The sequence below is a fragment of the Podarcis bocagei genome (genome assembly GCF_964188305.1).
Source record: "Podarcis bocagei genome assembly, chromosome: 10".
Classification (NCBI taxonomy): domain Eukaryota; kingdom Metazoa; phylum Chordata; class Lepidosauria; order Squamata; family Lacertidae; genus Podarcis; species Podarcis bocagei.
The window spans coordinates 10,308,144-10,321,938 of record NC_138135.1 but is presented as its reverse complement, the minus strand read 5'-3'; the positions used below and the strand labels follow the sequence as shown (position 1 = coordinate 10,321,938).

Here is a 13,795-nt window from a genome sequence, read left to right as displayed (position 1 = left end):
ATTATTATTTATACCCCACCCATCTGGCTAGGTTTTCCCAGCCACTCTGGGCAGCTCCCAACAGAATACTAATAATAAAAACGTGATAGAACATCAAACATTAAAAGCTTCCCTAAACAGGGCTGCCTTCAGATGTCTTCTAAAAGACTGGTAGTTGTTTTTCTCTTTGACATCTGGTGGGAGGGCGTTCCACAGGGCGGGTGCCACTACTGAGAAGGCCCTCTGCCTGGTTTCCTGTAACTTGGCTTCTCGCAGTGAGGGAACTGCCAGAAGGCTCTCAGAGCTGGACCTCAGTGTCCGGGCTGAATGATGGGTGTGGAGACGCTCCTTCAGATATACTGGGCCGAGGCCATTTAGGGCTTTAAAGATCAGCACCAACACTTTGAATTGTGCTTGGAAACATACTGGGAGCCAATGTAGGTCTGTAAATTTATAACATCACCATCAGCTGGGGCAACCCAGTCAGGTGGGCAGGGTACAAACATACATATAATTGTCATGTCCTTCAGAAACCATCTTAGCCAATGATCACCATCACATCACTGAATTCCAAAAATTAATTTATGCAGAAACATACATTCTTCTAACTGAACCTATTACTAACCACTTACATAGCAGGGTGTTGGACTAGATGACCTTGGGGGTTTCTTCCAGATCTACAATTCTATGACCGGACAGCCCTGAGTTCTAGTGTTGCAAGATAGGGTGGGACATACCTTTCCACCCAGTTCTTGTAGCTGGGGATATCCTTGGCGTAGAGGAGCTTATTCGAGGGGGAATCCTTGCCCAAACGGTGCTCTGAGGTTGAACAGGAGTCCATGAAGGTTTGTGCTACCACCGAGAGGCAAGCGTCAGTGATGCTGTTCTTGTGTATGTCGAAGACAAACTGTGGGTTCTTGATCATGTTCACCCAAAACCTTAGCGGCAAGCTTCAGGAAAGAAAGAGGGAAGGAAGGAGGGAAGGAAGGAAGAGGAATTTGCTTACTTCCAGCTGTACAGGTTCACCTTGTAAAACACTTTCAAGTGTTAACAAAAAGTCTTCAGCCAATGGAATTGCAACCTTTTGCTTTAATTAGATATGCAAACTTCTTGCAAAGAACTGTTGCAGCTTAAACTGCTGGCATGAAGTCTGAAGCCCTTCAGAGGATAGAGATATCTAGTCTCTTATTATTCTCCTTATTCTCTGACTTGAGGCTTATCTACAATTCCTCTTCCCCTGATGTTCCCCACTTGTTCCCAAGAGTTTTCCTTGGGGAAGGAGTGGGGCAAGGGGAAAACTGCTCGGATCCATGCCCAGAAAGCCCAGGTCAAGAGGAAAACCACATGGACCCATGCTTTCTAGCACGGGACAAGTGAAGGTATAGACGAACCTTATGTTAATCTACCAGAACCACACTTGAAAGCCTCATGATGACCTCATTCACTTGCATTGTGACCTCATTCACTTGCAAGAATGGCCTGTCAGTTCCTCTGGTGTTCTGGAAGGTTACATCACTGCTCCTGCTCTGAAAAAGAGTCCCGGAGCTGTGCTACTACACCACTGCTCCCAGCTTAGGCACAACCATACATTATAAGCACAAGCCATGGGGTTCCCAGTCTCATATTGTCCTCTTAAGGCAAATGCATGGGGAGATTTGTAGGGAGAGAAACTACAAATGGGAGGGACAGTGGAGGAGTGAGGGGTGGATTTGCAGCCCTGAAGTGGCCCCTCCAGGGTGCAAGCCTGGGCAGTGTGTATGGAGGTCCTGGACTGCCCAGACAACAAGACCCTGCTCTCAGCCTTGCTGATGTGGTCCAAAGGAAAACAAAGGGATATATTTGGCACCAAGGTAAAGGGAGCCCTGACCATTAGGTCCAGTCGTGGCCGACTCTGGGGTTGCGGCGCTCATCTTGCTTTATTGGCCGAGGGAGCCGGCGTACAGCTTCCGGGTCATGTGGCCAGCATGACCAAGTCGCTTCTGGCGAACCAGAGCAGCGCACGGAAACGCTGTTTACCTTCCCGCCAGAGTGGTACCTATTTATCTACTTGCACTTTGACTTCGAACTGCTAGGTTGGAAGGAGCAGGGACAGAGTAACGGGAGCTCACCCCGTCGCGGGGATTCGAACTGCCAACCTTCTGATTGGCAAGTCCTAAGCTCTGTGGTTTAACCCACAGCGCCACCCACGTCCCATTGGCACCAACCTGATGGATATTAATGGTGGGCTGTTAAGCAGAGTCTCCTTGACTGGTCTGAAAGATGCTCCTTCACAAGCCATTCAAGGCTTTGAAGATGATCAACACCAGCATTTTTAGTTAGCCCAGAAACGGACTGTTAGCTAGTGAAATTCTTTAAGAGGTATCATTTTCCTAGCCCAGGTTTCACCATTCTGGTATTCTCCAAATGCCCTGGACCACAATTCCCATCAGTTCCAATCAGCCTTAACTGGTCCAAGGTGCTCTGTGGCACGGAAGCCACTTGTGCACGACTGGCAGAGTGCACCAGTGAGCAGACATGGGGAATACTGTGTGAGTAAATTGAAAATTGCAATCCAACATCAACCCTGCTATGTGGGTATCCTTGCAAATGACCACAGTGTCTGGAGACAGGCAATCAGGTCATGCATCCCTAGCAGTGATCAGAGAAGATATGACCTCTGGATGGAGCACAGAAAGAAGAACTGGGCGCTTCCATCTGCCCCAGCTACAAGAAAACATGCTTCTCCTGTAGGGATCTCTGCAGTCATAGCAAGCGCTCTAACTCTATAATGGCTTGACTTTACCCTCCAATGGTGCACACTTCCAACAGAAGCCAGCTGGGACATCTTTTGGATGAACAGTTGCCTGCCAGACTTCACACCTACAGAATATTTTGTTGCAAGTTCTTAGCTCAGCAGCAAGCAAGCAAGTATAAAAATGCATTGAAAGCCCATATTTTGAGGAAGCACGTTTAGAAATGTGCATTTAGATGTGCATTCAAATGCTAAAACAGCTCGTTGTCTGGCTGTAATGGGATAATCCCCATGTATGCAGCCCTGAGCTCCCATGAAACGAGATGCTGATGATAATTATATCAGAGTAATATTGAATTACATAACAAGAACAATGGCGCTGTTCCTTTGCCAGCCTTGTAGTCAGTGCACCCCATTTGAAGCTAAACAGGAATGGTGACTGCTTCAAAATTTATTCCTGTTCCGAACCTGTCCAGCTACCTTCAAAGGACCCACGTCCTCCATATGTAAGATCCATGAACTGCCAGATAACACAATTCTTTCCCTAACAAAATCCTGGCTATTTCTGTCGATTGCACTTGAATCCCAACTTATTACCGAATCTTCCTTGAGTCAAGGGACTTCTCCCAGCATCTGGTAGCAGAAGATATGTAGAGCAGTAGCTTGGAAGAATGAAGCCAATCATTTGAATCTGACTGAGAAGAGATCATTTTTCCCCTCGTTTCTCAAGCCGCCGCCCCCCTTCTACCCACCTTCTTCTCTCTCTCCCCCCCCCACCCCCCTTAAATAAACCTCCTGCTCATTTAGTCTGAGTGGCTTCAATCAGACTTAGATTAGTGCCACAGATGATGTTAATAATATGCTAATGTTTCATTAGCTGAAAGCTGCTTTGGTTGCCTGGAGTTTCTCTTGTTTATTTATTTATTTATTTATTTATGTTTGTACAATGCCGACAGCCTGCCAGTCAGCATGGAGGAGATGCTTCAGAGCACCTCTGGCTCACTCGGCTGCATCTCAAGACGTGCCAGCGTCTTTCGGATTCTTGCAGAGAAGGTTGCGACACTTCCTAGCAGACTGGCACAGTGAGAAAGGGAGCCTCCCTCTCCGCTGATCTTTGCGTGTGGCTCCTGTTCCATGGAAAGCCACTTCTGCCCTACAGAGGAGGTGGGGTTGCGGGCTTCAAGGCCCCCACGCGATTGGGGGGATTCCTGGCCATGTCACACCCTGGCCAGCCAATCGGCTGGTTCTGGGGGCGTGGCCTGCCCTATTTAAGGCAGGATGCGGCTGGGGATCTCCCTCTTTGCCGCCTGCCAGCTGTTCTGGTTTTTCCTACCCTCCTACCCTATAAGGTTTTCGTTCCTTGACCTTGCTACGGAACTTGTTGATCGCCATTGAGGGGCCTGGTAGGAATTTTTCCACTTGGCAAATTGGCACCAGCCACTTGGTTTTCGCCTACCTCGTAGCAAATCGTCACAACTTTCTTGGAATTGGCGGTTAGGCATTGGTATTGTTCTGTAGATGGAAGAGGGGAGGTAGTGCCATCACCTGCCCCGCATATTGAAGGGTAGTCTGATAAAGGATTCCAGGGGGTGTGGCCCTGTCAGAAGCCTATGGAGGTGAGGGCCTAAGGCACGCCCCCAATCGGTGACCCTGGTTGAGATCCTAGTTGATGTGCATCAGCAGGACTCCCCCTACTGGTGGTTAACCCTTCCTGGACTTCAAGCAGATGGGCTGGAGTCAGATATAGTCAGTTAGGTCCAATGCCTAAGCCAATACCGCTCATCACCTGTAAGCAATAAAGTTGTGGCATTTTTTAACCCATTAACCTTAATAGTTGTGTCATGTGTCATTATTTCTACCTGGGGGGGTCGGGAACTCGCCACGCAATATAGCAGCAGCCTACAGCTGGGGTACCCAAAGAGGCAGCTGTGGGCTCCATCAGATACCCTTCTTGGTGCTAACCAAGCCCCCATTTAAAAAAACAACAACTGAGGGGGTTTCTTGGGTGGCATTCAACCAACTTGTTCTTTAGGGAGGGAGTGGGGCACGTATGTGGAGTGGTGGGGAAGCCTTGTGTCCAGATCAAGTGAAGTGATAGTACCATTCTATTCTGCCTTGGTCAGACCCCACCTGTTATGTACTGAGTTGAATAGGATCCAAAAGGCAGCAGTCCGATTGGTCCTAGAACAATAGGGTCCAGAATGCAGCAGTCTGATTGGTCCACAGGAGCCACCCAATCCAGCTCCAGGTGGAAGTGAATCCGCAACCTGATTGGCCTACAGGTGAACACCAGAATTAGCCAATCACATGGGGCCGATTGTGTAAATAATGTATATAAAGCAGACATTCTGGGGGAACTTCCATTCCTCCTCACCACTATGAGCTGAATAAAGAGCATGAAATCCACTCTCGACTCCGAGTATATTTCACCACCTGAAAACACTGTGTCCAGTTCTGGGTGTCACAGTTTAAGAAGGATATCAACAAGCTGGAAGGAGTACAGAGGAGGGCAACCAAGACGATCATGGGTCCGGAAACCAAGCCTGATGAGGAACGGTTGAAGGAGTTGGGGATGTTTAGCCTGGAGAACAGGGACTGAGAGGAGACAGAGTAGCCATCTTCAGATATCTCAAGGGCTGTCACATGGAAGAGGGAACAAGCTTGTTGTCTCCTGCTCTGGATGGTAGGACCTGAACTAGTGGATTCAAGTTACAGGAAAGGAGATTCTGACCAAACATTAGGAAGAGCTTTTTGATGATAAGAACTGTTCAACAGTGGATTGGATGGTTCTCCTTCATTCAAGGCTTTGGAGCAGAGGTTGGATGGCCAGTTGTTAGAGATTATTTAGCTCTGACCCCTGCATTGCAGGGGGTTGGAATAGATGACCATTGGGGTCCATTCAAACCCTATGACGCTACGACAATGTTGCACTCACCAGTTGCTTTTCCAAGTGTGCCGCACGTGAGGGTCGTGGATGTTGTGCTTGTCTGCCTGCTCGTCCAAGAAGTCGAACATGTATTTGATGGCCAGGGGCAGGGCACTCCCACGATGCGCTGTGCTGAAGATGGTCTCAAAGAGGTCATCCACAAACTTCTGTAAAGTGCCCTGGTAGGAGGAGAGCAAAAGGAGGAAGAAGAAGAGTAGAAGAAGAGTTTGGATTTGATAATCCCGCTTTATCACTACCCGAAGGAGTCTCAAAGCGGCTAACAATCTCCTTTCCCTTCCTCCCCCACAACAAACACCCTGTGAGGTGAGTGAGGCTGAGAGACTTCAGAGAAGTGTGACTGGCCCAAGGTCACCCAGCAGCTGCATGTGGAGGAGCGGGGAAGCGAACCCGGTTCACCAGATTACGAGTCCACAGCTCTTAACCACTACACCACACTGGCTCTCAGTGTGGTGTTGCGGGTGGTAAGCAGGCCCATCACTGGAGGACAAAAGGCTTCTGAACCAATGTGTGAATAGGCTAGATCTATGACATCACTTCTAATGTCACAAAATGTTTTCACTCCGGAATGCACAACTGCCAAAGTTGTCAGATTCCTCGTTGTGCAGCATTCCAGCCTGCGGAACTGATTCTTGCTACATGCCTCCCAAACCACTGAAATGATCTAGGAAGATAAGAGTTGTAGAGTTGGAAGGGACCCTGACGATCATCTAGTCCAACCCCCTGCAGTGCAGGAATGTGCAGGTGTCCATTACAGGGATCAAACTTTCAACCTTGACATTATCAGCACCACACACTAACCAGCTGAGCTAGACAATTGGGTGAGTAGTACACATTGTAGGCTGTGTTTGTGTTTGTGTGTGTTTTTTTTTCAAAACTGGGTCCCTTTCTTGTCCATGAAGAGTTATCAAAATCTTTGCCCCGTCGGTGGCTAGAATTGTCAACTGTTTAAAGGCTTTATTCTGGTTTATTATTATTATTATTATTATTATTATTATTATTATTATTATTATTATTTCCATCTGACTGGGTTGCCCCAGCCACTCTGGGTGGCTTCCAACATAGATAAAAACATAATAAAACAGTAAACACTTTTTAAAAAACTTCCCTATAGGGGGCTGCCTTCAGATGTCTTCTAAAGGTTGTAGAGTTACTTATCTCCTTGACATATGATGGGAGGGCATTCCACCATTCACCATTCACTTTTTGCTCAAATAAATTTACATAAATTTGCACGTTGTTCAGACAACAAGGGTCTCATTTTGAGAGTCAAATTAGAGGTGATGGGGACAGCAAGATTCATTTATTACATGTTTGCCCCATTTGCTTATGAGGTGAGGGAATAATAATAATAATAATAATAATAATAATAATAATAATAATAATAATTTTTTATTTATACCCCGCCCTTCCCGGTTCAGAAAACTGGGCTCAGGGCTGCTAACAACAAATTTAAAACACTTAATTGATGCAACCAAAAACAGCATAAAATACAGGATAAAACGTGAATAACAATAAATTCAGAATTCAAAAATCAATTTAGAGGGGAAATCCATCCAACAAACATTAGATGATCACCAGGGCTAGCTGGCTAAATTAGTCCTATTTGGGCCAGCGAGGAGACCAGGGGAGAATTAGCTGTGAGATCCAAGAGCAGGTACAGTGGTACCTCAGGTTAAGTACTTAATTCGTTCCAGAGGTCCGTTCTTAACCTGAAACTGTTCTTAACCTGAAGCACCACTTTAGCTAATGGGGCCTCCTGCTGCTGTCACGCCGCCGGAGCACGATTTCTGTTCTCATCCTGAAGCAAAGTTCTTAACCTGAAGCACTATTTCTGGGTTAGTGGAGTCTGTAACCTGAAGCGTATGTAACCTGAAGCGTATGTAAGCTGAGGTACCACTGTAATCTTCAAAAAAAGGGGAGGGGGAGGGAAGGAAGGGGAATAAAGATCAGGCTAAATTCAAATTGAAAGCCAGGCGGAATAGCTCTGTCTTACAGGCCCTGCAGAAGGGAGTTAAATCCTGCAGGGCCCTGGTCTCATGGGACAGAGCATTCCACCAGGTCGGAGCCATCACTGAGAAGGCCCTGGCCCTGGTGGAGGATAGTCTGACTTCTTTAGGATTGGGAGGGTTAAGCAAATTCAATGGCTACTAGCCAGAATGGTTATGTTTAACTATGCATGAGAAGAACTAATTTCTTTGGTGTGTCCTTGGTTTTACAACGTTCCATTGGATGTCCGCAAGTAGGCTGAGTTCAGCTTCCTTCACCCGCTTGGTCCTCTTGATGCAAAATTTAGACGCTTCCCCCCCTAACCTCCACCCCCTAAGCTTGCTTCACGACGATTCGTTTTCCTTTCCTAACGCAGCGCCGCTGGCGAGCCCCTTCTGCCTGCCCTGCTTCCGAGCAGCGCTGCGAAGTTGTCGGCAAAACCAATTCTGTGTAAATAACAAAGTGCCGGCGCTGAGCGACAAGGAGGTGTTGCCACGCGGAAGGCATCAAGTGTTAAAGCGCCGTCCGTGGCATTCTCGGGCTGAAAGTCAACTGCAGAGAGTTATAGAGCTGTCAGGCAAATCATCTCCCATGAAACGCTGAGCGCGGTGACAGATTGAGTGCTCACCGCCGGCTCGCTCGCCTGCCTGCACCTTGGTACAGGCCAGCACCTCGGCAGAGAGGCTGTTTCCCCTGTCAACCAGTCCGCTGGAGAACTCGCTCCATCTCTCTCCTCCTCCGCTAAACACTCCTCCTGATCAACCCCCCCAAACATTAGAGGAGGGAGAGAATGGTTATTGCGCTCCAGACAACAGGATACATTATGAGGGTGTTCCTCAGGCAGATTTCAGCTTGTTCAGGGTCACAGAGACTCCTGGAAGATGGGAAGTCTGTGCAGCACACAGTGAAATGTCTCAGGGGGTTAATAATATAAACACTAAAAAAAACCTATATTATTAACTTGTAAGATATGGATTTGTTGGGGGGTATTTTAGTTGTTGTTGCTTTTTTAGTTTTTTGAATGTTGGTTATTGTGTATTGTTATTTCGTTATTTCTCAATATTTCTCGTGTTGTTGCTGTTGTGTGGAAAATACTAATAAAATTTATTATATATATATATATATATATATATATATATATATATATATATATATATAAAGAAATGACTCAGGGGGAGCTTTCCAGAACCGGAGGACATTTGCCCGACACCGTTGACATATCCATTCTTTGCCTGGATTTTAGCTCTTTCTTTCTTTATATAAATCTTTATTGTTTTAAAATACAATCACACAACAAAGGTAAGTATAACAGAATTAAGTACAAAAACGGGGGGGGGGGGAGGAAAGATCACAACAAAAAAGGCAAGAAAAGATTTAAGAAGACAAATTTTAAAAAAGGAAAAGAGAAATGATAAAGAAAGACCAAATGTTTATACAACATCATGTCTTAACCAATAAAGTTTTTTAATGAAACTTCCAATCGTTCTCATTATACTTTTTTCTCTTGTCATGATTTTATCTCACAGTTTAATTTTATATCTTTTTTCATACGTTCTGCTAGGATGTTTATTTCATTTATTTATTGTACACAAGCATCATTCCAGTTCTGCTAGGATGGTATCATTTTTACAGTATAATCTTATATATCCCTTAAATATTTTCCATTCTCCATATACTTTCTGATTTAAGGCTCCCCTGACTTTCCCTGTCAGCTTTGCTAGTTGGAGATACTCTATCATGTGCTGTTGGTGGTGTTTCACATTTCCAACTTCTTGCTACAAGTATTCTTGCTAAAAATCGCAGGATTTTAGCACTTTCACTAAAACATTTAAATACATGCCCTGCAACATCTCTCCAATGAAAAAAGGGACATCCTAAGGAAAAGTAGGACATTCAAAAACAGGAACCGGGACAGCTTCTCTAAATCAGGGACGTCCCGAGAAAATAGGGACAGTTGGAGGGTCTGTAAATATGTTATTTAAAAAAATAATAGTGGGCATATTTAAATAAGTCTCCCTGGTTGCTAAGACTCTTCTTGGAAGCCATGTTGACGCTTTCCCTTCAGAAGGCCCAAATGATTTGTGACTGACATTCACCTTGCCCTATAAGCAATGCCAGAACTCTGGAATCCCCACCCTTCCGGAGGTGTGGCAGGCTAGATTGCTTTACATTTTCCCAGCGACATCTACACTAGCTTGGTGATGTCCACAGAATGGACGAAGGCAGGATCCCCAAGGATGTGGTCTAGAGGACTTCTGGCACCAGGCCCAACTCTGCCTTACGAAAATGTCTGGAAATGGGATATGAAGGCTGGCAACCATAGGTACTAGAATGTATGCATAGACTTTAGATATCTTTGCAGTGATTGTGAATATTAACGGTTGCATTTAAAGGGGTCAAGTCTGGGTACCTTCTGAATAGCAGGAAACACTGCAGATGAAGAGGTAAACCCAGCCGCCAAATCCTCCTCTCATCTCTTACCTGCCAAGACAAGGGTTCGAGCCCTACGTGGGACAAAATATTCCTGTGTTGCAGAGGGTTGGACTTCCAAATTCTATGATTCTAAGATCCCAAGAGTACTGGTGCCTTCTGTCCTCCAAAGCCTTCTCCACCAAATTATTCCCCGGTCCCCACAACCCTTCCCTACCTTGGTGGCTAGCAGCCTGGTCAGGTAGATCTCTGACACCATCTTGCTCCCTCGGTCACCCTCCTTCTGATCTCCGTGCTCGTGGTTCTTGACCAGATGCCACATCTTGACTCCACTCTCCAGGTCGGGTGTGATCATGGGCGTCCGGGAGCGCAAGCTGTCTGGGCTGCCTGTGTAGCGGATCATGTTTTCTGAAAGGGAGAAATCCCATAGCTTCAGGATGTTTTCTTCAAGGACAAGCTGGGCAACCAGGTCTTGGGGGCCAGTTCTCCTGTGAGATCGCCTTACCCCATATATGCCAAATCAACTGCTTAGATCGGCGGAACTGGCATTGCTACAGGGCCACATAATATGTGTTCCACATTTGTAAGGAACTGGCCATTTAGTATGGCAGCATGTATACTTTGGAACTCCCTGCCTATTGACCCGAGGCAGGTTCCTTTGCTGTATTCTTTTTGGCTCCTTTTAAAAACATTTTTGTTTAGAGCTGTGTCTCTCAAACTTGGATCTCCAGTTGTTTTTGGACTACAATTCCCATCCTCCATGGCCATTGCTCCTTCTAGCTAGGGATGATGGGAGTTGTAGTCCACAAACAGCTGGAGACCAAAGTTTGGGAAACACTGGTTTAGATAAACATTCGTGTTTAGAAAGCTGGCTGGGAACTGTAGTCCAAAACATCTGGAATGTACCAGGTTGGGGAAAAACTGTCATAGTATGCAAGACTGTCTTTCTCTTCTACCATATCAGGTTCCGCCCCCACCCCCCTGAAGCTCTTTAGCTAGAGTTGGCTATGTATCTGTTCACGTGAACACGGACAATAATCTCTTAACCATGCTGGGCTTTTGAGCCTACTATTCTGGCTTGGTGCCATAGCTATCAACTTACAGATTTGAAAATAAGGGATCAGCAGCCAAAAGAAGGGATTTTCCCAGCACAGGTATGTTCAACTTCTGAGCACCTCTGAGCCAAAGGCAGAAAGCCCAGCCAGCAGCCAAACGAAGCCTCAAGCGGTGGTTCCCACAGTGCAGCAACCCGGCAAAGGGGATGCAGCAAGGAAAACCACCGACACCTCTCCACTGGGAAGCGCTGAGCAAAGGCGAGTCCCCAGGCAACGCGGCCGATTTGATCGGCACAAGGCATGCAAGCTCCACTCCCCAGTCGTTCTTAGACTCCTTATTGGGTGAGCAACGCAGCCAAGCAACACAGTTGGAGCCTCCCTCCTCCCTGGCTGGCAGGGAGGCAGGGAGAGAAGCTGCTTCCTTTGAAACCAGGGAAATTTAAGGGACATCATCAATAAGGGACAGCAGCGGGACATGGCGCTGGGATAAGGGACTTTCCTGCCAAATAAGGGACGGTTGACAGCTATGCCAGTGTGATTTTGACTGCTGCTCTTGTAGATTTTAGAAGGATATGCAAATCATGACGCTGAATGGGGAACACCACACTTTATAAGGTTAATGCAAAAAGTGGGACCAAATTGTCATCTGCCATGAGTGAAGATCACGGGTCACCAAGGAGGGCAAGATCTATCCTGGAAAATGCACTAATGAGTTGCAAGCTGTATTAATTACTGCCAGGAGCATCCTGGAGCATCGTGGACAGAGCTTAAGTTATTGGTCTTCATCTGCTGGGTCATGACCTGACCTAAGGTGGGTTGCATCAGAAGATGGTGCTACCATTTCCTTTATTTTCTTTTTAGCCCTTCCACCCCCATCAGGGAAGAGTCAGGAGTGCAAAACAGATACTTGGGAAAAGCATGTATGGTAAAGGGGTGTGAAATCTTCCTCCTTCTTTCCACAAATATCTCCCCCTCTCCAAATAATGGCATGAAAACCCAGTGCAACCCAGAGGTGAATCCCACCAACTTCAGTGAGGTTAAGTGCAGGACCTTACAGGGCAATTCCAGACTGCCACTGTTTTGGGGCGAAATTCAACCACACACTGGCAATTTGAGGTTGCTCTGTGATACGTTTATTTGGAGCTTTGTGGCATATCATGAGGAATAGGTAAAACGTAAAGGTAAAGGACAAGGACCCCTGGACAGTTAGATCCAGTCAAAGGTGACTATGGGGTTATGGTGCTCATCTCACTTTCAGGCCGAGGGAGCCAGTGTTTTTGTCCTCAGACAGCTTTCCGGGTCATGTGGCCAGCATGACTAAACAGCTTCTGGAGCAACTGGACATCATGACAGAAACCAGAGTGCACAGAAACACCATTTACCTTCCTGACACAGCAGTACCTATTTATCTAGTTGCACTGGTGTGCTTTCGAACTGCTGGGTTGGCAGGAGCTGGGACAGAGCAATGTGAGCCCACCCCATCGCAGGGATTTGAACCGCCAACCTTCTGATAGGCAAGCCCAAGAGGCTCAGTGGTTTAGACCACAGTGCCATCTGCATCCCTATCATGAGGAATACCAGGATGTGAGCCTTGCACCCTGGCCTGGACTCCCTTCCCTCTCCACCCCCATTGTCCTCAGGGTGCCCAGGCTCTTACCATACTTGCTAGCAGAGGTCCTGGAGACGGTGGAATTGTTGACAGCATTGTAGGCTGTCACCTGCTTGGACACCAGAGCCACTACGGATCCATCGGGCACCTAAAGAGGGAAAGAGCCATAGTGTCAGGGACTGGACTGAAGAGGAATGGTGGAGCCTAGCCCCCACTCCTCCTGAACCTTCCCAAGAGGAGGAGGACAGGATAGATTTACAACAGTGGTTTGCAGAAGGTCATGGCTCTGAGACGGAGGAAGGACAAAGCTGGGAGATAATGGAAGAAGAGGAGGGGGAGTGTTAGGATCATCCTACACTCGTGTAGGACCCTGGTAGAGACACATGCCCGACTGGCATGTTCTCTCCCTCCTGGTCGATCGTTTGGGAGCTTCAAAAGCTTTCTCCAGTTCTGGGAAAGATCCCGATCCGAAACCCTGGAGAGTCACTACCAGTCAGTGTAGACAGTACTGAGATAGATGGACCAATAGTCTACCCCTATGTTCCTAGGGAAGTTTCCTATCTCTGCCACAGGCTACACAACACATACAGCCAGCTTTTATCAGGAGAGAGAAGGGGGAAATGGCAGTGAGGTCAGCATGGTGCAAACACACCAGCGGAGCCAATCTGGTGCTCTTGCCAGCATTTTTGCACCAGGTCAACCTCCTGGGATGCAGCAGTGGCTCAGCCGGCAGGAGGTCAGAGGTAAGAATGGTGAAGAATGAAGCCTTGAACAGGCCCTGGGGTTACTTTGCACTTTTGAGGAAGGATTTATGGCTGCAGGTCTCTGGGACTGTGTGCCACAAGAGGCCACCTGAAGCCCAGAAGAGCGGAAAGCTCTCCAAAAGATGGGAAGCCTTCCAGCTCCTGATTGATGCCCTCTCAGAGCCTCTCTTCAAAAAGCAGGCGGAACAATACAGAATATTTAGCAGCGCCGGGAACATCTTTGAAGAATGCGTAATTCCGAGAAGAAAGGGAGAGGGAGAGGACCTGGGGAAGAGACGCCAGCTCTTCTACCAG

The 13,795-nt window shown here is 47.1% G+C and overlaps 1 protein-coding gene across 4 annotated transcripts in view; it reads right to left on the bottom strand.

Moving 5' to 3' along the window:
- The window catches only part of PLXNA4 (plexin A4), a 623,585-nt gene that overhangs the window by 20,905 nt on the left and 588,885 nt on the right, over positions 1-13,795 (bottom strand). For all 4 annotated transcript variants that reach the window (XM_081209755.1, XM_081209758.1, XM_081209756.1 and 1 more), the window contains 4 exons: positions 12,786-12,885; positions 10,291-10,481; positions 5,646-5,815; positions 717-929 (listed from right to left, as the gene is read on the bottom strand). In XM_081209755.1, coding sequence (XP_081065881.1) covers positions 717-929; positions 5,646-5,815; positions 10,291-10,481; positions 12,786-12,885 — 674 coding nt within the window. The remainder of the gene's footprint in view (positions 1-716; positions 930-5,645; positions 5,816-10,290; positions 10,482-12,785; positions 12,886-13,795) is intronic.